Here is a 19,642-nt window from a genome sequence, read left to right as displayed (position 1 = left end):
TTTTATTTTCTAAATCTGGAAACTACGGGCAGGTGGGAACTTAAGAAACGGAAACATTTTTAAATTACAACATGGGAAAGCACAGAAATTGAGTGACCATCTAATGGACAACTGAAAAGATAGAAATCATATGTTAAAAACTGTTATTGAATGTCGATGTTACCGTGATTTTAATTTATTTCCCTAACTTCTCATTTTTCCTACATAAGTAATATAATACATAATTATAACTAATATATCATTAAAAATAAAATATAAACAAAGTTTCAATGATGAAAAGTTCTAGAGAACCTCCTAAAAAATGCATTAGGCATAACTGGCTAGCTGTTATAATACACAGCCTCAAAATTTCAGCAGCTTACCCCAATGAAAGTTTGTATCTTCCTCACATAAAGACAAAACGAGTATTTCAGATCAGAGGGCAGCTGTTCGTCGAATGAAATTCAGGGATCCAGGTTACTTCCTTCTTCTTCTTGTAGGAAAAACTCGGTTCTTGCGACACGACCAGGAAAGGTTAGGCACGCAGACACTTAAGGGTGAGAAGTTACAGGATGTATTGGGTGAAAAGGAAAAAGACTCTCAGCAAAGTGAGAGGAGCTCCTGAGTGAGAGGGACTCCTGTCAACAGGCCCCCATGTCACAGACTGACTTACCGGTTACCACACAGGAACGGGAGGGACCGGCTCCTCCCCATGCAAACAGCGGGAACTTCCCGAAGCCCGACCGCTTCCTCCCAGCGTGTAGGCCAATGGGAGATTCTCCAGGTCAGTAATCCGATTTTTCGGCCTTCAGGCTGTTTTAGGCTTGAAGGCGGATTTTGCAGGGGACCCTTGGCCGCCTCCTGTCTCTACACTGTGGCTCCCCTATCTTCAATACATGGCTTCCAAAATTACTGTGAGGTCGTTTCCTTCTTTATTCCAGCCATGTCAAAGTGGGAAATGAGTATGGAGAATTTTGAGGGGAAGGACTTTGAGGTGAAAGGACATTGATTTTAGGGGCAAGGCTGGACATCTCATATATCACTTTAATCCACGTTCTAGTGACCAGAATTCACATAGCAGTTTCTGCCACTAAGGACATGAATGAAAAAACTTAAGCAAACTAAAGGTACAACATGTTCCTAGAATGTTTCATGATTTTATGGCTGCTTGATAAAGTGATTTCTGAAAGTCATCTAGAAGAAAAAACATTATAAAAAAAGGAAAAATTTCTCAAAAGAAAAATGACAATACAGAATAAATACATGGAAAGGGTACCTTCAGAATCATATATGAGGATATAGTAAGTTTATAATATTGAAATAAGAATGGAATTCATATAAAAATAGACCCACAGAGAGAATGGAGAGCGTGAAAGTGACATAATTTTTAAATTAGAAGTTGCTTTGAGTAGTGTAAATAGGCTTTTTTTTTTTTTCAGGACCAGTTAGCAAAACTTCCATCTAATCCTCGCTGCCTCCTCTTTTATTTGACAATAGAAAGAAATCAAGTGCCTAAACTTAAGAGAAGCATCTTGTGTGTCTTGACCTGGGTGGTGATTACACAGGTATTTACCTATGTAAAAAATTCCATCAAACTAAGCACTTAAGATTTGTTCACTTTATTTTATATAAAGTATATCTCAAAGAAAGAGTTTGGAAAAAACAAAAGGAGAGGATCTCTGAGCACTTATAACAAGAGAATCTAATTAAACCAGGACAACTAAGGAGCCTTGTTTGAGGAAGTCATATATAAGCTGAAATCTGAAGGGTGAGTTGCAGTTAAACAGTCAGAGGGCATAATAGAACATTCTGAACACAAGGACCAGCGTGTATAAAGGCCCTGGAGAACTTTCATAGTTGCCTTTGACATTTAGATTCTTGAGCCATCTGATAGATGTTAATTTTTGTGTATAATGTGAGTTATTTTTTCCATTATTACAGCATCATTTATGTAAGAAATATCCTTTTTCTGTTTATCTACTGTCAACCCTATTATATACCAAGTTTCAATATTTGGATGAGTTTTTCCAAGGCTTCCATTCTTTTCTTCTGAAATACTTGTCTACATCTCCACTAATAGTACACTCTCCCTAATTACTAGAGTTATATAAAGACTCTCCATATCTGATAGGTATTCCTCCCATCTTGAAGTTTTTTCTCAAGAGTGTTTTGGCTATTTTTGGCACTTTATTCTTCCACAATATTCTTCCCATAATATTGATATGGGGGGGGGCAGGGAAATGCTGGGAAGGGAAGGGTATGGTCCCTGGGTAGGGCTCCACCCCAGGCTTGCAGCCACAGGCCTAGGTGAGGACAGACATTTCTGTTTTCATGTTCAAATGTTGCATTTCCCAAGACCACCTGGCCTGCCACACCCCCATCCTGTGCCCATAAAACCCCCAAAACCCTAGTGGGCAGAGACACAAGCAGCTGGATGGTGAAAGGAACACACCAGCGAACATAGACACAAGTGGCTGGACATCAAGAGGAATGCATGGGCATAAGAGCACACCAACAGATGCCGGCAGGCGACTGGCAGAACAATGTGGAGTTTGGCTGGGGCGGTTGGAGGAGAGCCCGGCTGCTGAGCACCCAACTCCAGGGGAAAACCACCTTCCCATTCCATCTCCCTTCTGGCTCCTCCATCTGCTGAGAGCTACTTCCACTCAATAAAACCTTGCACTCATTCTTCAAGCCCATGTGTAATCGGATTCTTCCTGTACACAAAGGCAGGAAACCCTGGGATACAGAAAGCCCTCTGTCCTTATGGGACAGATAGAGGAAGGGGTCTAATTGAACTAACACAAGCCACCTACGGACAGCTAAACTGAGAGAGCATACTGTAACACATGCCCACTGGGGCTTCAACTGTAAACATTCACCCCTAGACGCTGCCTTGGGTTCAGAGCCCCACAACCTACCCATCTGCATGCTCCTGCTAGAGGTTTGAGCATCCAGGCACCTAAGAAGCAAGCCACACCCTCGTTGCACGCCCTTCCAGGGGCATAAGGGAACTTTCCCATTTCAATATCAGCAAAATACTTTTTAAAGTTTTCACTGGAATTGCATTAAATAAATACATCAATTTGAGACAGAACTGACATCTTTCTAATACTGTCTTCCAATCCATGAATATGGTATATCTCTTCTTTTGGTAACTAATTTGTGAAAGAGTTATAATTTCCTTAGTAAAGGTCTTGTTTACCTTTTGCTAGCTTGTCTAGGTACTTACATATTGAGGATCCTGTAAATATTATTTTTAGTTTCTTGTGGTCATAATAAAACATAATTATTTTATGTAACTGTATTTTATGTAATAGACATGCTAATTGCTCTTAATCAAGTAATTTATCTGTGGATTATTTGGGATTTTCTACAAAGAAAAATCACAACCTTTGTAATTTATGACAGTTTTACTTTTTTTTCAATCTTTATATATTTATTTCTTTTCTTGCCTACTGTGCTGGCTTGGAACTCCAGAACAATGATTAATGAAAGTGGTAATACATAATCTGTGTCTTGTAATAAATCTTAAAGAGAATGCTACATTGTTGCACAGATAAGTATGATGTTTGTTGTAGGTTCATTTTAGTTTGCTAATGGTTGTTTTTTATTTTAGTCATCAATAGATGTTGGATTTTAGCCAAGTAATTGCATTATTGGATCTGATTATATAGTCTTTCTTCCTTAATCTTTAGTATACTGAATTATATTGATTGATTTTCAAATGTTGAAACAATGTTGCATTACTAAAATAAATTCAACTTGGTTGTAATATACTATCTTTTTTATACATTGCTAAATCTGACTTAATATTTTCTGCAGGATTTTTTTTTTTTTTTTTTAAGATGGAGTCTCACTCTGTCACCCAGGCTGGAGTGCAGTAGTGCAATCACAGCTCACTGCAAGCTCCACCTCCTAGGTTCATGCCATTCTCCTGCCTCAGCCTGCCGAGAGGCTGGGACTACAGGCGCCCACCACCATGCCCGGCTAATTTTTTGTATTATTTTGTGTAGGATTTTTAAATCCATGGTCATGATTGAGAGCAAGCTATAATTTTCTTTCTTGTGCCCTCTTTCTTAGATTTGAGTGTCATGATTATACCATCTCTTAAAATGAATTGAAGAATGTTCAATGATACAACATTGGAGTTATTTATTTCTTGACCGTTAGGTTTAGCTTGTAAAACCATCAAAGCTTGTTTTCCTTTTAGGAAGATTTTAAACTACTCATTCAGACTTTCAATTGAAAATTTTATTGAGATAATTATACATAGTTATAAAAATAATACAGAGATCTCATATAGCTTTTACCTAGTTTCTCCCAATGGAAGAAAAATATAGTTATTAAACTATAGTACAATAACATAACTAGGTTGTTGACATCAATACAATTTCCTGGGCTTACTCAGATTGCCTCAGTTATATTTGTACTCATTTGTGTGTGAAAGTATGTAGCCACTCCTGCTTTTTTAAAATCAATGTTTGCATGGTAAATCTTTTTCAATTCTTTTACATTCAGCCTATTTGATTAGATTTAAAGTGAATTTTTTATACACAGCATAGTGTTGTGTCATGTTTATTTACCCACTCTGCTTCTCTCTGTCTTTAGATTGGTGTATTAAGATCATTTACATTTAAGGTAATTATTGTTAATGCTTAAGTCTTCCCTTTCATTATTTATTTCTATTTGTTATAGCTGTTTCTTATTTGTATTTGGTTTTTGGTTTTCTGTTACCTCCAGCTGTGTATTTGTTCATTCGCACACTGCTATAAAGAAATCCCTGAGACTGGGTAATTTATAAAGAAAAGAAGGTAATTGACTCAGTTCTGCAGGCAATACAGGAAGCATGATGCTGGCATCTGCTTGGCTTCAGGTGAGATCTCAGGAAACTTACAATCATGGCAGAAGGTGAAGGGGAAGCCATCACTTCATATGGCTGGAGAAGGACGGACAAAGAGAGTGGAGGGGGAGGTGCTACGCACTTTTAAACAAACAGATCTCATGAGAACTCACTCACCATTACCTGAGAAGATGATGCTAAACCATTCATGAAGGACTATCCCCATGATTCAATCACCTCTCACCATGCCCCACCTCCAACACTGGGGATTACAATTCAACATGAGATTTGGGTGGGGACATGGATACGCATCGTGTCAAGCTGCATCTATGTTACTGCAAAGGCATGATTTCATTCTTTGTATGGCTCTATAGTATTCCATGGTGTGGATGTACCACATTTTCTTTATCGAATCCACCATTGTTGGGCACCTAGATTGGTTCTATGTCTTTGCTATTGTGAATAGTGCTGCAATGAACATACAGGTGCATGTGTCTTTTTGATAGAACAATTTATTTTTCTTTGGCATATACCCAGTAATGGGATTGCTCAGTTGAATGGAAGCTCTCTTTCTAATTCTTTGAGAAATTGTAGAATAACTTTTTGAGAAGTTGTAGTTGTGTTGTGTTATTTCTGAGGCCTCTGTTCTGTTCCATTGGTCTATATATCTGTTTTGGTGCCAGTATCATGCTGCTTTCGTCACTGTAGCCTTGTACTGTAGTTTGAAGGCAGGTAGAGTGATATCTGCTGCTTTGTTCTTTTTGATTAGGATTGTCTTGACTATATGGGCTCTTTTTTGGTTCCATATGAAATTTAAAGTAACTTTCTCTAGTTCAGTGGACAAAGTCAATGGTAGTTTGATAGGAATAGCATTGAATGTCTAAATTGCTTTGGGCAGTATGGCCGTTTTCACAATATTGATTCTTCCTATCCATGAGCATGGAAATTTTTTTTCATTTGTTTGTGTCCTCTCTTCTTTCCTTGAGCAGTGGTTTGCAGTTCTCCTCGAAGAGGACTTCAGGTCCCTTGTAAGTTGTATTCCTAGGTATTTTATTTTCTTTGTAGCCATTGTGAATGAGAATTCACTCATGATTTGGCTCTATGCTTGTCTATTTTTGGTGTATTGGAATGCTTGTGATTTTTGCACATTGATTTTGTACCCTGAGACTTTGCTGAAGTTGTTCATCACAAAAGCAGTGGCAACAAAAGCCAAAATTGACAAATGGGATCTAATTAAACTAAAGAGCTTCTGCTCAGCAAAAGAAACTATCATTAGAGTAAACAGGCAACCTACAGAGTGAGAGAAAATTTTTGCAATCTATCTATCTGACAAAGGTCTAATATCCAGAATCTACAAGGAACTTAAACAAATTTACAAGGAAAAAACAAATCACCCCATCAAAAATAGGGCAAAGGATATGAACAGACAATTCTTGAAAGAAGACATTTATACGGCCAACAAACATAAAAAAAATACGCATCATCACTAGTCATTAGAGAAATGCCAATCAAAACCACAATGAGATGCCATCTCACGCCAGTTAGAATGGTGATCATTAAAAAGTCTGGTAACAACAGATGCTGGAAAGGATGCGGAGAAATTGATACTCTTTTACATTGTTGGTGGGAGTGTAAGTTAGTTCAACCATTGTGGAAGACAGTGTGGCAATTCCTCAAGGATCTAGAACCAGAAATACCATTTGACCCAGCAATCCCATTACAGGGTATATACCCGAAGGATTATAAATCATTATACTATAAAGGTACATATACACATATGTTTATTGCAGCACTCAAAATTCTTTTAAGGAGAAGTTTCCACTTTCCTTATCATTGGACATGCTTCCCTCTTTTAATTACATGTTGAGTCCTTCTCTCATTTAGGCTTGAGAAAAATGTCCTTAAGTGTCCTAAACTTGCATCAAACCCACTTACTCATCAAACCCCACTTATGACTTCCCTTAGAGGACAAGGGACATTTCAGCTCAGTTATATGCTGCTATTCTCAATTCCTGCCATTTTTTTCCTCTTCCTTTGACCCCCTGGCCTACCTCTCCAGCTCACTGAAAACAGCCTCCCCTGATGAGCACACCATTGTTATGTAATAGCCTAACCCTTCCCACTCACCTATCAGGGGGTGCCAAGCCTGCAGACTCACTCTGCTTTCATCATAACTGCCCTGAGGAGAAGGCTGAAGACTGAGAAATCCTCTTTGTGCCTCCCATTTGATTGCATTTTCTTTGGTCAAAGGTTCCCTTATTCATGGGACCTGCCTGGGTCCAGGACCCCTTGACAGGTGCTCTCTGGCTGCCTGTCCTCTGGGCACTCTTGTCCCAGGTCTATTGTTTTCATGACCCACCAGGATGGCGCTTTACTTCCTCAGAAATTGTGATCCCCAGGAAAGTGCCCCAAAGGAGGCGTGGAGTTGAGATGCCAGACCAACTCTCTTACAGCATGCGTTTCCGGGGCCGAAGGCACGTGATTCACATGAAGCTCAAGAAGAACATGATGCCCAGACATTTACCTGTTTTTACTGATAATGACCAGGGGGCCATGCAGGAGAACTACCCTTTTGTCCCGCGAGACTGTTACTATGACTGCTACCTGGAAGGGGTTCCTGGGTCTGTGGCCACATTGGACACCTGCCATGGAGGGCTGCGTGGCATGCTGCAGGTGGATGACTTGACTTATGAAATCAAACCCCTGGAGGCTTCTTCCAAATTTGAGCATGTAGTATCCCTGCTTGTGTCAGAAGAAAGACCGGGAGAGGCTAGTAGATGTAAGACTGAAGAGGAAGAGAGAGATCAAGAATCTGAAAAGGTAAAACTGGCTGAAACTCCCAGAGCAGGCCACGTTTATTTGTGGAGGCATCATAGAAAAAACTTGAAAATTCACTACACGGTTACTAATGGATTATTCCAGCGGAACCCTAATGTGTCACACATAATAGAGAATGTAGTGATTATTAACAGCATCATACATACCATTTTCAAACCAGTTTATTTAAATGTCTATGTACGTGTTTTGTGCATATGGAGTGCTAAGGATATGGTAATGTTTTATAAGATGCCTGTCGAAATTGCTGTAGGAGAGTTTGGTTTGTGGAAATATTATGAATGGTTTTCAGAAATTAAACATGATACCTCAGTTGTTTTTACAGCATATCAAATTGAAAACCGGGACTGTTATACCACCTTTGATGGAATATGCAACCCCAACTGGGGAGCAATGTTTGTGTATTTAATAAGGTATCACTTATTTAAGGGGGCATGTTTAACAGCACATACACTAGGTCATAACTTGGGCTTGACACATGATTCTGCTGGTTGTTATTGTTTTCGACGAACCAACTGTCTCATGGCCCCTGTTCCTGATCTTAATGATATGATGAGCAATTGTTCTTATGAGCAGATGCAAAACAGGTTGAATAGATGGGATCCTTGTTTGAGTGAACCAAATATTCCATACACTAATTTTCCTTATGTAGCTCCTCGTTGTGGAGACAAGATCAAAAATCAGAGGGAAGAATGTGACTGTGGCTCCCTTAAAGATTGTGCCAATGATAGATGTTGTGAGACCTCTTGTATCCTTTCTCTTGGCAGTGTTTGCAATACAGGACTTTGCTGCCGTGAGTGTAAATATGCTGCCCCTGGAGTGCTTTGCAGAGACTTGGGTGGTATATGTGATCTACCGGAATACTGTGATGGGAAAAACGAAGAGTGTCCAAATGACGTCTATGTCCAGGATGGAACCCCATGTTCAGCAGTATCTGTTTGTGTAAGAGGAAACTGCAGTGACCGTGATATGCAGTGTCAAGCCCTTTTTGGCTACCAAGTGAAAGACGGTTCCCCAGCGTGCTATCAACAATTGAATAGGATTGGTGACCGATTTGGAAACTGTGGGGTTATTCTACAGCGAGGAGGAAGTAAACCTTTTCCATGTGAAGAAGATGATGTTTTTTGTGGAATGTTGCACTGTAGTGGTGTCAGCAAGATTCCCGGTGGAGGTGAGCACACTACATTTCGTAGTATATTAGTACATGACATAAAAGAAGAAAAATGCTTTGGCTATGAAGCACACCACGGAACAGACTTGCCAGAAATGGGGCTGGTAGTGGATGGTGCAACCTGTGGCCCAGGGAGCTACTGTCTTGAACACAATTGTACTTTTTATCAAGACCTGCATTTTGAGTGTGATCTTAAAACATGCAATTACAAAGGAGTATGTAACAACGAAAAACATTGTCACTGTGTGTTTGGGTGGCAACCACCAACATGTGAACTGAGAGGAACAGGAGGTAGTATAGATAGTGGCCCTCCACCTGACAAACAATATCGTATTGCAGGCAGTATACTTGTGAATACAAATGGAGTACTACTTTTAATATTTGCTCGTTACATCCTTTTTCTGGTTTCACTTCTCTTTGGTGGCTTTTCACAAGGAATAGGATTTATGGAAGAGAAAGTATTGCAAACTAGTGAACCTGAGGAGTAAATACTAATGGGAGCCCACACAATGGAGAAAATCACATTGACACTTACTGGGAGTTGTAATCAATAGTCATTATGATGGTTACATCACCTCTTAGCAATTTGATGTCATCTTGAAATAAAATCACTTGGCAATTTAAAAAGGGTCTGTGTGTTTAAATTTACTTAACATTTCCTGTCTGGTCATATTCTCAGTACTTATTTAGATGACGGCAGAAACTCCTAGATTCACTAACAAGAGGACCTGTACTCATTTAAGATTTGGAGCTAATGTTTTCTAGATACCCCTGTGGCAAATCCCATGTACACTAATATACATTTGCTCACATTCTTAATTTTTTTTTTTTTTTTTTTTTTTTTTTTTTTGAGGCAGGGTCTCTGGTGCGTAGCCTGCCAGGTTGGAGTGCAGTGGCGCAATCTCGGCTCACTGTAACCACTGCATCCCGGGGTTCGAGCAATTTTCCCACCTCAACTTCCTGAGTAGCTGGGATTACAGGCATGTGCTACCACGCCAGATTAATTTTTGTATTTTTAGTAGAGACAGGGTTTCACCATCTTGGCCAGGCTGATCTCAAACTCCTGGCCTCAAGTGATTCACCCACCTCGGCCTCCCAAAGTGCTGGGCACTTGGTACATGCTATCTGCCATCATTTTCATTATTCTCAGTATTTTTGCATTATGCTAAGCCTGGGGAATCCCATATGTAATGTCTCTGACTTTTTGTCTTTACTGTTAAACTATTACGGAAAAGGTCATTATTCACTGATAAATCACTTCTCCATTTATCTGGAAATTAAAGGTATGGGACATCATATTTTAAATCTCCAGGAATTGCCTGAGCCCAGCCTATCTATAAATTACAGGATGGAACTGACAGTCTGATAAATGTACAGACACAAAATCTTACCTAAAGAATCGCTTCAGAAATAGTGCACTAAGGTGGGGTACAGTGACTCACGCCTATAATCCCAGAGATTTGGGGGCCTGAGGTGGGAGGATTCCTGGAGGCCAGGAGTTTGAGACCAACCTGGGCAACATTGTGAGACTCTGTCTCTATAAAATATTAAAAAACAAAAAAAAATTATCCAGGCATGGTGGCACATACCTGTAGTCCTAGCTATTCCAGAGTATGAGGAGGGAGTATCAGTTTGAGACCAGCCTGGGCAACATAGTGAGAATCTATCAACACAAAATATAAAGAAATTAGCTAGGCATGGTGGTGCATGCTTGTAGTCCTAGCTATTCGGGAGGCTGAGGCAGGAAGATCACTTGAAGCCAGGAATTCAAGGCCAACCTGAGCAGGATAGCAAGACCCCGTCTCTAAAAGAATTTAAAAATCAGCCCGGTGGAATAGTGTGTCCCTATAGACCCAGCTACTTGGGAGGCTGAGGCAGGAGGATCACTTGAGACCAGGAGCTGGAGGTTACAGTGAGTCATGACTGTACCACTGCACACCAGCCTGGGTAACAGAGTGACAGTGTATGTGTGTATGTGTCAGTGTGTCTGTGTGTGTGTGTTTTAAAAACTTTTTTCTTGTTTTTAAGGCTTGTCATATCCAACAAGCGGTGATGTTCCAGGTCAAATAGTACAAGGGAGGTGGAGATGTGGAAGAAGCGAAGCATGGGGGACTTCAAGAAGATAGGGATCAGGATAGAAGGGAGGTGAGAATCAGAGGCATAAATAGAGGTAGACAGAAGGGAGGAGGCCTTTGGGAAAGGAAGATCATTGAAGCTGTTGAAAACAGGACTCAAGACTAGAGATTGTTAAAAATATTTCTTTTCTTGGTTTCTTCATACCAAATAAAGTAAGTTATTTGTGGAGTGTCAGCTATTCTGCTACCCTTTTCTTCTAAGGTGACACAAAAATGCACAGGTTTGACATGCCCCAAGTTACCAAAGGCACTCCAGTTCAAATTTATACCTGATGAAATCACGCCACTTAAGAATTTAACAGATTGATCAACATTGCACCAGACCATATGTCTACACAGATCTGACCAGGTGTTTGGGTTGAATAGGAGTTTCCATAGGAGAAGAAATTTGAGATAATAGAAGAGTCTTTTCCCACCTTAGGAAAGTTACCTAAACTCTCTGCTCATCTACAGAACTCTGAAAGATGGAAGGAAAATGTTGACTTCAGTCTGACAAAAGGGTACCTAGAAAAAAGTCAAAGCATGCAACCACCATGCTATGAAAGAAAGTGAGGTGATGGGACGATCTGTGCAGCAAACTGCCATGGCAGTGTTTACCCATGTAATGAACCTGCATAGCCTATCCTGCACCACTACCGCTGACCTTAAAATAAAAGTTGGAAATCAAGAACAAAAATAAAAATGAGGGAAAAAAAGAATCAGATACCAACAGCACGGCTGACCATTCCACCCATGGAAATTAGGGTTCTTTGATAATGCTGTCTTTGGCACAAAACTGGGCAGTGTTGGCATTTTGCACAAAACTATTCCAAGTAACAACACAAAATTATTAAACATATATATTATATAAGTTTTTTAAAGTGACTCACATAGAGGTTAAAGGTTTTATTCAATTGAACTACATGAGGGAGTACCTGAAGACCAGGTGATGTCACAAGTGAAGCAGGGTCAAGGTTTTTACAAGATGGGAACGTTCTGAGTAGCTGTCCTTGTCCTTTCAATTTTAGCACCAGTGTTCACCTTAACCAAAACCCATAGATGGAGACTATTCATATTTACTTGTACCTTCTTTGGAGTCTAATAACCAACAGAACAATAATTCTGAGAACCGTCTTTACAAACCTTGTGGGTTTTTGGATAGCCATGGGCTGTGAGAGGTATATAGTTTTTTAAAAAATGGGTTGGGGGAGGGCGCTGGGCATGGTTGTTCATGCCTATAATCCTAGCACTTTGGGAGGCCAAGGTGGGAGGAATACTTGAGCCCAGGACTTTGAGACCAGCTTGGGCAACAAAGCAAGACCCCATCTTTATAACATTAATTTTGTTTTAACTTTAAAAAAATAAAGAGAAGAAGGAAAAATAAAAAGGACAAAAGTGGCAGTCAGGGAGGACCCAGAGCACTTGCTAATGTTTGTTTTAAATCTTTTGCACCTTCATCCTGGGAGGTCAACACTGCTGCACATACCCATTCGCAGTTACCATTGCATTGGGTGGTTCCAAGTGGCTCCCAAGTGAATCCCCTAGTTTCTCCATATAATCCTCCATGCCTCTACTGGGGCTCAGCAGCCTTACCTTCCCCTGCTCTTCAGGGTCAATTACTCCTGCCAAAATGACTCTTCTTTTTACCTGCTGGTCCTTGAACAGAAGATGTCCCAGATGCCCTGAGGGCAGCTTGCAGGTCTATGGAACTTATGCTGGGTCCTCTGGCAAAGATGCATTCTCTTTGTGGACCAAGACCTGCCTAGAGAACAGGTAGTTGCAAGGAGGGAAGCAGATCAGTGGATCATCAAGTGTGATGATAAGTGAGGCCACCCGGCTTCTCTTCCTTGGCTCTGGGCCCCATATATTCTTTCTATTGCATATACAACACCATGTAGGAATCTCTGACTTAATATACACAATGTATTGTGAAGGCTGGCACTCAATTCTTTCAGAATATTGTTTCTGAGCTGGCACTCTGGCTCTGCCTTCTGCAGGCCATTCTCAGCACTTTAGGAGAATAGATGCTACTAAATATTGAATATATGATACAAACAATATAATTCATTGCTATGTACCATTCCTGCACCTCATACACTAAAGGGTGAATGAATCCTCTATTCATATGCCAAGTTGTATGAGACTCCATGCTTAAAGATCTTACAATCCGTATGCCCACAGTAGTGGTGCAGGCTTGAGCTCTATAGACAATATCATAACTAGAATATGTATATTTTCTTGTATGAACTAATCGGTGGCCCTCCCAGGATAAAAGGGGCACAAAGTAGTCAATGTCTCACTATTTCACTGTTTGTTTTCCTTGAAGAATAGCACCTTCCCAGAAACTCAGCCTTGATCTGTGTCACTGGCAAGTTGGACATTCATGACAGAAGTGTCTTGATTAACTCCCTTGGCAAGTGGGAGTCCATGCTATTGAGCCCAATGTACCTCCATCTCTGCCACTATGGCCACCTGTTTGTGTGCCCCTGGAGAATTCATATACATGGATATCTTTTCAAGAGTGAGAAGACCCAAAATAATGGTCAAAGCAGAAAGTTTTTATACTTTTAGAAAAAGAACAATAAATTTGTGAAGAAATGACAAGACAAAAGTATAGAGAGCCAAAAGCCTGTGGGTTGTAACCTACTCAGCATTCCACTGGAGGCTATATGATCAAACAACAAACTGTTTATCATGAATGCAGGATGTGGGCAAACTCACAGCCACCAGAAGGTATGCTGAGTGCAATCACTCCCTGGTACCATTGTCCTTGAGGTTATCTACTGGAACATCTAAAGACTACTGTTCAGAGAATACAGTCGTGCAGGCCTGCACCGAGTCAAGCAGCCTACTGACAACCACCTCCTTCTCCCTATCTCCTTTTCTCAATAAATATGAAGGAAGCTATAAGCTCAGGGCCCTTGTTCACTAAAAGCAAGGAGCCCCCTGACCCCGTCATCCAAATATACTCTTTTGTCTTTGTCTTTGTTCATCCCCCTTTGTTCCATCCAACAGGGACTGGGGCCATGACACAAAAAGATCTAAGCTAGGGACAGTGAATTCCAGGGAAGTCACTAGGAGATCTATTGGTGTGGAGTGTCAAGGAGGAGTTATAAAGCTAGTGGGAGATAAGAGTAACTTTAGTTTATTTGTACAGGTCTACTGCAGCAAAAATTTCCAAACCTGGGGATACGGTTATTTTCTTGTCCTGGCACAGGGAAGGCATCTTTCTCCATGGAAGTTTTACGGCTTGCTATATGCAGGAAAAGACAGGTCAGATAGTCACTTCTGGAACTACAGTTTCCAAAGTGCTTTGAGCTTGAAGTAATCAATACACTAATTTGGCATATTTTAGAGTGGCACACTTTTAACTCCTTTATTTTTCCTGTCTGAAACTTCCGTAACAGTTTCAAATTAAAAGCTGAGTTGGTATTTGTGGAGAGAAGAGTTGTGTTAGCAGCTGAGTGGCAAGGGATCTGCAAAGGGAGAGAAGAACACAGATTAGAAGGAGAATTAATAAGCAGAAAAGCACAATCTAAACACATTTACCCATACTCCATTCAACCAGTCTCCTATCCCTGACAATGGGTCAGGCCAATTGAATGGTTTAGCTTCATTTATATGACGAAGAGTGTTTATCTTGTCTTTCAAAAAGTTCAGATTAGATTCTATTTGTCCCTGGTGGTTTACATATAAGCAGCGTTCCTCACCAATGATTGCACAAGCTCCTCCTTTGTGGGCTGTCATTCTATCCAGGACATGGTGATTCTGAAGTACAACAGAGGCTAAACTGTTAACTTCTGATTGGAGTCTTCTCAGTGCTTGCATAGTAATACTGACTCCTGTTCTATTACCATGGAAACATTGAGAATTGCCCTTTCCCTCTCATAAGTTCCAAAGCCTGGGAAAATGGATCTCAGCGTGGAAAGGAACTAGAATTGTGACATATAAGGGGATTTTCTCTAACATCTCATTTAGTACGCTTGTGTGGCATTACTTTATAAAAAAAGGAGCCCAAGTTTATAATTTGGCTGGCATTGAAGGAGGAGTACTTGGTGACAAAGGCATTGGGTATCTGAGTCCCCATCATTCTGACCATGTAGGTGAGAACCCTTCATAGACCTTGTCACCACGCAAGATAAAAAGACCAGTGTGGTTCACAAATAATATCAGAGTCAAATTTGTGACCCAACAGATTGGGGTTTGTTGTGCCTGGTCTTCTGTCATATTGGCATCTGTGAATCTGTATGTGTCCCTGTCAGTCCATAGGAGCAGAACAGATTGCACAATATCAGATATAGGAGATCTTTAGTTTGGTTTTGGCAGCTATAGGGCTTGATTTTGTCACCTGGCCAAGTTATTCCACATTTTTTGAATACTCACCATGCTATCACCATGTAATCTTTGGTGCCTATCAGTCTAATGAGGAGAGCAAGTGAGCAAATCCAAGTTGCACAGGGCTGACTTCTGGGCCATCCATAACATCTGGTGATGTGGCAAGTGTTTGTACCATAAGAGTGTCAGGACCATTTATGACCTTCGTGAGAGGCTTATGTGCCATCTGTGGCATCAAGTCACAGGGTTTGATTGTGCTACTGCCTTGGGAAGTTACCTGTGAAAGATCCTGCATCATCTCTGCTTTCAGTACAAAGGGAAAAATCCCCTTCTAATATCTTTACTTAAACAAGCGACATTCCTCAACCTTCTACACAGGTGTCCAACTCACCAAAAAGAGAGGTAGTGTGACATTGTTTTCTTTTCATGGAAGCCATACCTTGTCATGCGTCCATGCTCCGGACTTGACCCACCAGGCACTTGCATCAGCAGGAATGAAAATAAGTTCAGATAATTTTGTATAATCTAGATGCTGATATACCAGCAATCAGATGGCTTAGTTCACGTGGCCAGGGTTTGGAAAACTCGTGCAAAGCGATGTTAGTTCTGTGCCTAAACTGTTAAGAAAACAGTAAAGGTTAATAACAATAAGACACAGTTTGAAAGAAAGTCCATAGTGGAGGATCAGAGGGAGAACCGAACAGACTGAGATAGTCTCCAGTCAGCTTTTTCAATAAGTGCTCAAAGAACAAAGAGGACTTTGTGAAGAAAAGAAAAGGGTTTTGGGTTTTTTTGTTTGTTTGGGTTTGTTTGTTTTTGTTTTTGTTTGTTTGTTTGTTTTAGGGAAGGTAGAGAGAACCAGTTCCTGTTATACTAACAATGTACACCCTGTCTTGGACCCCAACACCACATAGAAGTCCCATGAGGACTGGGGAAACTACCGTGCTCATTCACACAACATCTCTCATTGGTCCAGAGTTGCTTTCAGATGATTTAACTCCTTCTTGTTTCCAGCTTCCTCCATGAGTGCACTGAGCACACCCCCGTAAAGCAGAAAGCCATTAGTGTGTATAGGACTTGTCATCCATGCTACAGACAGCCTCAAGGTTCAGCCTAAGGGATACAGGCAGGTACCACCAGCATCTGCTGTACCAGACTTTCCAGCACCAAATACGTTTACTTTTACTCTCATTTCCCTAGGATTGTATTTTCCAAGTAAACCATTTAGATTTAATCCTTGCCTCAGCATAGGTTTTCTAAGGAACCTGGGTACAGTAGATGCTAAAAGCCCACCCTACATCTTCCCGTCCCACTTGAGTTCACTTGCAGCCACAGTAGACAATCTCCATGCTCTGAGAGTTTACCACTTCACGTGCTTATATCTCAGATATTCTTTTCCTTACAGCTTTCTCCTGAACCATGGAGTATGAATCAAAGTTGTGTTTCACATGACTTCTCAGAAAGTGCACAGGGATGGCTCCAGTTGTACACAGAGAAAACTTGTTCATTTGTCTACCCTGTTTTGTGCTTCCCCCCAAAAACTAACTCTACCTAAATCCTTGTCTCTGGGTCTGCTTTTTGGGCAATCCCAATTAAAACAGGAGGTAAGACTCTATGCTTGTAAAAAGACTCTATGCTTGTTAATTCTACCCACCAATCCTGATATAATTGACTGATAGAGCTCTAATTAACTCAACGAATATAAAATAACTATACATCTTTTCTTAAAATAAGAATATTGTAAAATGCACTGCTTCTTGTAAAAATTTACAAGTAAAATAAGGTGACTCTAACAAATTAACTTTAAAATACAATACAGGATCCCAATTTACCAGCAAAGCACTGATAAAGGATTTATTCTATAAAGTGTATCAAGACAACTGGCTACCCATTTGGAAAAGTATACGATTAGATACCTATCTCATTCCTTATAGCAAAATAAATTCCAGAATTAAGCATAAAAGCTGAAACCAATATAAACCCAGAAAAAGTGGATTATTTCAATGTAATCTCAAGCAGAAATACAAAACACAGCAAATATAAAAGAACAATAGGCTGATAAATATAACTATAACCAACTTCAATGGTTTATCTATACTTTAAGTTCTGGGGTACATGTTCAGAACGTGCAGTCTTCTTACATCAGTACACATGTGCCATGGTGGTTTGCTGCACCCATCAACCCGTCACCTACATTAGGTATTTCTTGCAATGCAATCCTTCCCCTAGCCCTCCACCACCCGACAGACTCCAGTATGTGGTGTTCCCCTGCTTGTGTTCATGTGTTCTCATTGTTCAGCTTCCACTTATGAGACAACATGCAGTATTTTGTTTTCTGTTCCTGTGTTAGTTTGCTGAGAATGATGGTTTCCAGCTTCATCCATTTCCCTGCAAAGGACATGTACTCATCCTTTTTTATGCCTACATAGTATTCCATGGTGTATATGTGCCACATTTTCTTTATGCAGTCTATCATTGATGGACATTTGGATAGGTTCCAAGTCTTTGCTTTTGTACATAGTGCCACAAAAAACATATGTATGCATGTGCCTTTACAGTAGAATGATCTATAATCCTTTGGGTATATACCCAGTAATGGGATTGCTGGGTTAAATAGCATTTCTAGCTCTAGATCCTTGAGGAATCGCCACACTGTCTTCCACAATGGTTGAACTAATTTACGCTCCCACCAACAGTGTAAAAGCGTTCCTATTTCTCCACATCCTCTCCAGCATCTGTTGTTTCCTGACTTTTTAATGATCACCATTCTAACTGGTGTGAGATAGTATCTCATTGTGGTTTTGATTGGCATTTCTCTAATGACCAGTGATGATGAGAATTTTTTTCACATATTTGTTGGCTGCATAAATGTCTTCTTTTGAGAACTGTCTGTTCATACACTTTGCCCACTTTTTGATGGTTTTTTTGTGTAAATTTGTTTAAGTTATTTGTAGATTCTGGATATTAGCCCTTTGTCAGATGGATAGATTGCAAAAATTTTCACCCATTCTGTAGGTTGCCTGTTCACTCAGATGATAGTTTCTTTTGCTGTGCAGAAGCTCTTTAGTTTAACTAGATCCCGTTTGTCAATTTTGGCTTTTGTTGCCATTGCTATTGTTGTTTTAGACATGAAGTGTTCGTCCTTGCCTATGTCCTAAATGATATGGCCTAGATTTTTTCCTAGAATTTTTATGGTTTTAGGTCTTACATTTAAGTCTTTAATCCATCTTGAGTTGATTTTTGTATAAGGTATAAGGAAGGGGTCTAGTGTCAGTTTTCTGCAGATGGCTGGCCAGTTTTCCCAACACCATTTATTAAATGAGGAGTCATTTCCCCATTGCTTGTTTTTGTCAGATTTGTCGAAGATCAGATGGTTGTAGATATGTGGTGTTATTTCTGAGGCCTCTCTTCTGTTCCATTGGTCTATATATCTGTTTTGTACCAGTACCATACTGTTTTGGTTACTGTAGCCTTGTAGTATAGTTTGAAGTGAGATAGCGTGATGCCTCCAGCTTTGTTCTTTTTGCTCAGGATTGTCTTGGCTATGCAGGCTCTTTTTTGGTTCCATATGAAGGTTAAAGTAGTTTTTTCCACTTCTGTGAAGAAAGTCAATGGTAGCTTGATGGGGATGGCATCTGTAAATTACTTTGGGCAGTATGGCCATCTTCACAATATTGATTCTTCCTATCCATGAGCGTGGAATGTTTTTCCATTTGTTTGTGTCATCTCTTATTTCCTTGAGCAGTGGTTTGTAGTTCTCCTTGAGGAGGTCCTTCACATCCCTTGTAAGTTGTATTGCTAGGTATTTTATTATCTTAGTAGCAATTGAGAACAGCAGTTCACTCATGACTTGGCTCTCTGCTTGTCTGTTATTGGTGTGTAGGAATGCTTGTGATTTTTGCACATTGATTTTGTATCCTGAGACTTTGCTGAAGTTGCTTATCAGCTTAAGGAGATTTTTGGCTGAGATGATGGGGTTTCTTAATATACAGTCATGTCATCTGCAAATAGAGACAATTTGACTTACTGTCTTCCTATTTGAATACGCTTTATTTTTTTATCTTGCCTGATTGCCTTGGCCAGAACTTCCTATACTATGTTGAATAGGAGTGGTGAGAGAGGGCATCCTTGTCTTGTGCCAGTTTTCAAAGAGAATGCTTCCAGCTTTTGCCCATTCAGTATGATACTGGCTGTGGGTTTGCCATAAATATCTCTTATTAATTTGAGATACATTCCATCGATACCTAATTTATTGAGAGTTTTTAGCTTGAAGGGGTGTTGAATTTTGTCGAAGGCCTTTACTGAATTTATTGAGATAATCATGTGATTTTTGTCATTGGTTCTGTTTATGTGATGGATTATGTT

The 19,642-nt window shown here is 40.1% G+C and overlaps 1 protein-coding gene and 2 long non-coding RNA genes across 3 annotated transcripts; 2 read left to right on the top strand and 1 right to left on the bottom strand.

The window, feature by feature from the left end:
* Nucleotides 1-701: 701 nt before the first annotated feature.
* On the top strand, nucleotides 702-13,615 carry LOC105472915 (uncharacterized). The gene is made up of 3 exons (XR_981938.2): nucleotides 702-763; nucleotides 10,857-10,973; nucleotides 13,231-13,615. It is a non-coding gene; the product is annotated as an uncharacterized lncRNA (long non-coding RNA).
* Nucleotides 6,773-8,588, top strand: LOC139364262 (disintegrin and metalloproteinase domain-containing protein 20-like). The gene is made up of 2 exons (XM_071099962.1): nucleotides 6,773-7,642; nucleotides 8,425-8,588. Exons 1-2 carry the CDS (start codon nucleotides 7,085-7,087, stop codon nucleotides 8,452-8,454), a joined length of 588 nt encoding a protein of 195 aa, XP_070956063.1. The 5' UTR covers nucleotides 6,773-7,084; the 3' UTR covers nucleotides 8,455-8,588.
* Nucleotides 13,616-14,291: 676 nt separating the features above from the next.
* Nucleotides 14,292-15,312, bottom strand: LOC105472913 (uncharacterized). The gene is made up of 2 exons (XR_981937.3): nucleotides 14,653-15,312; nucleotides 14,292-14,418 (listed from the first exon to the last, which is right to left on the bottom strand). It is a non-coding gene; the product is annotated as an uncharacterized lncRNA (long non-coding RNA).
* Between the last annotated feature and the right edge of the window lie 4,330 nt (nucleotides 15,313-19,642).

This window comes from Macaca nemestrina, chromosome 7 (genome assembly GCF_043159975.1).
Source record: "Macaca nemestrina isolate mMacNem1 chromosome 7, mMacNem.hap1, whole genome shotgun sequence".
NCBI lineage: Eukaryota > Metazoa > Chordata > Mammalia > Primates > Cercopithecidae > Macaca > Macaca nemestrina.
This window is presented reverse-complemented; position numbering and strand designations above follow the sequence as displayed.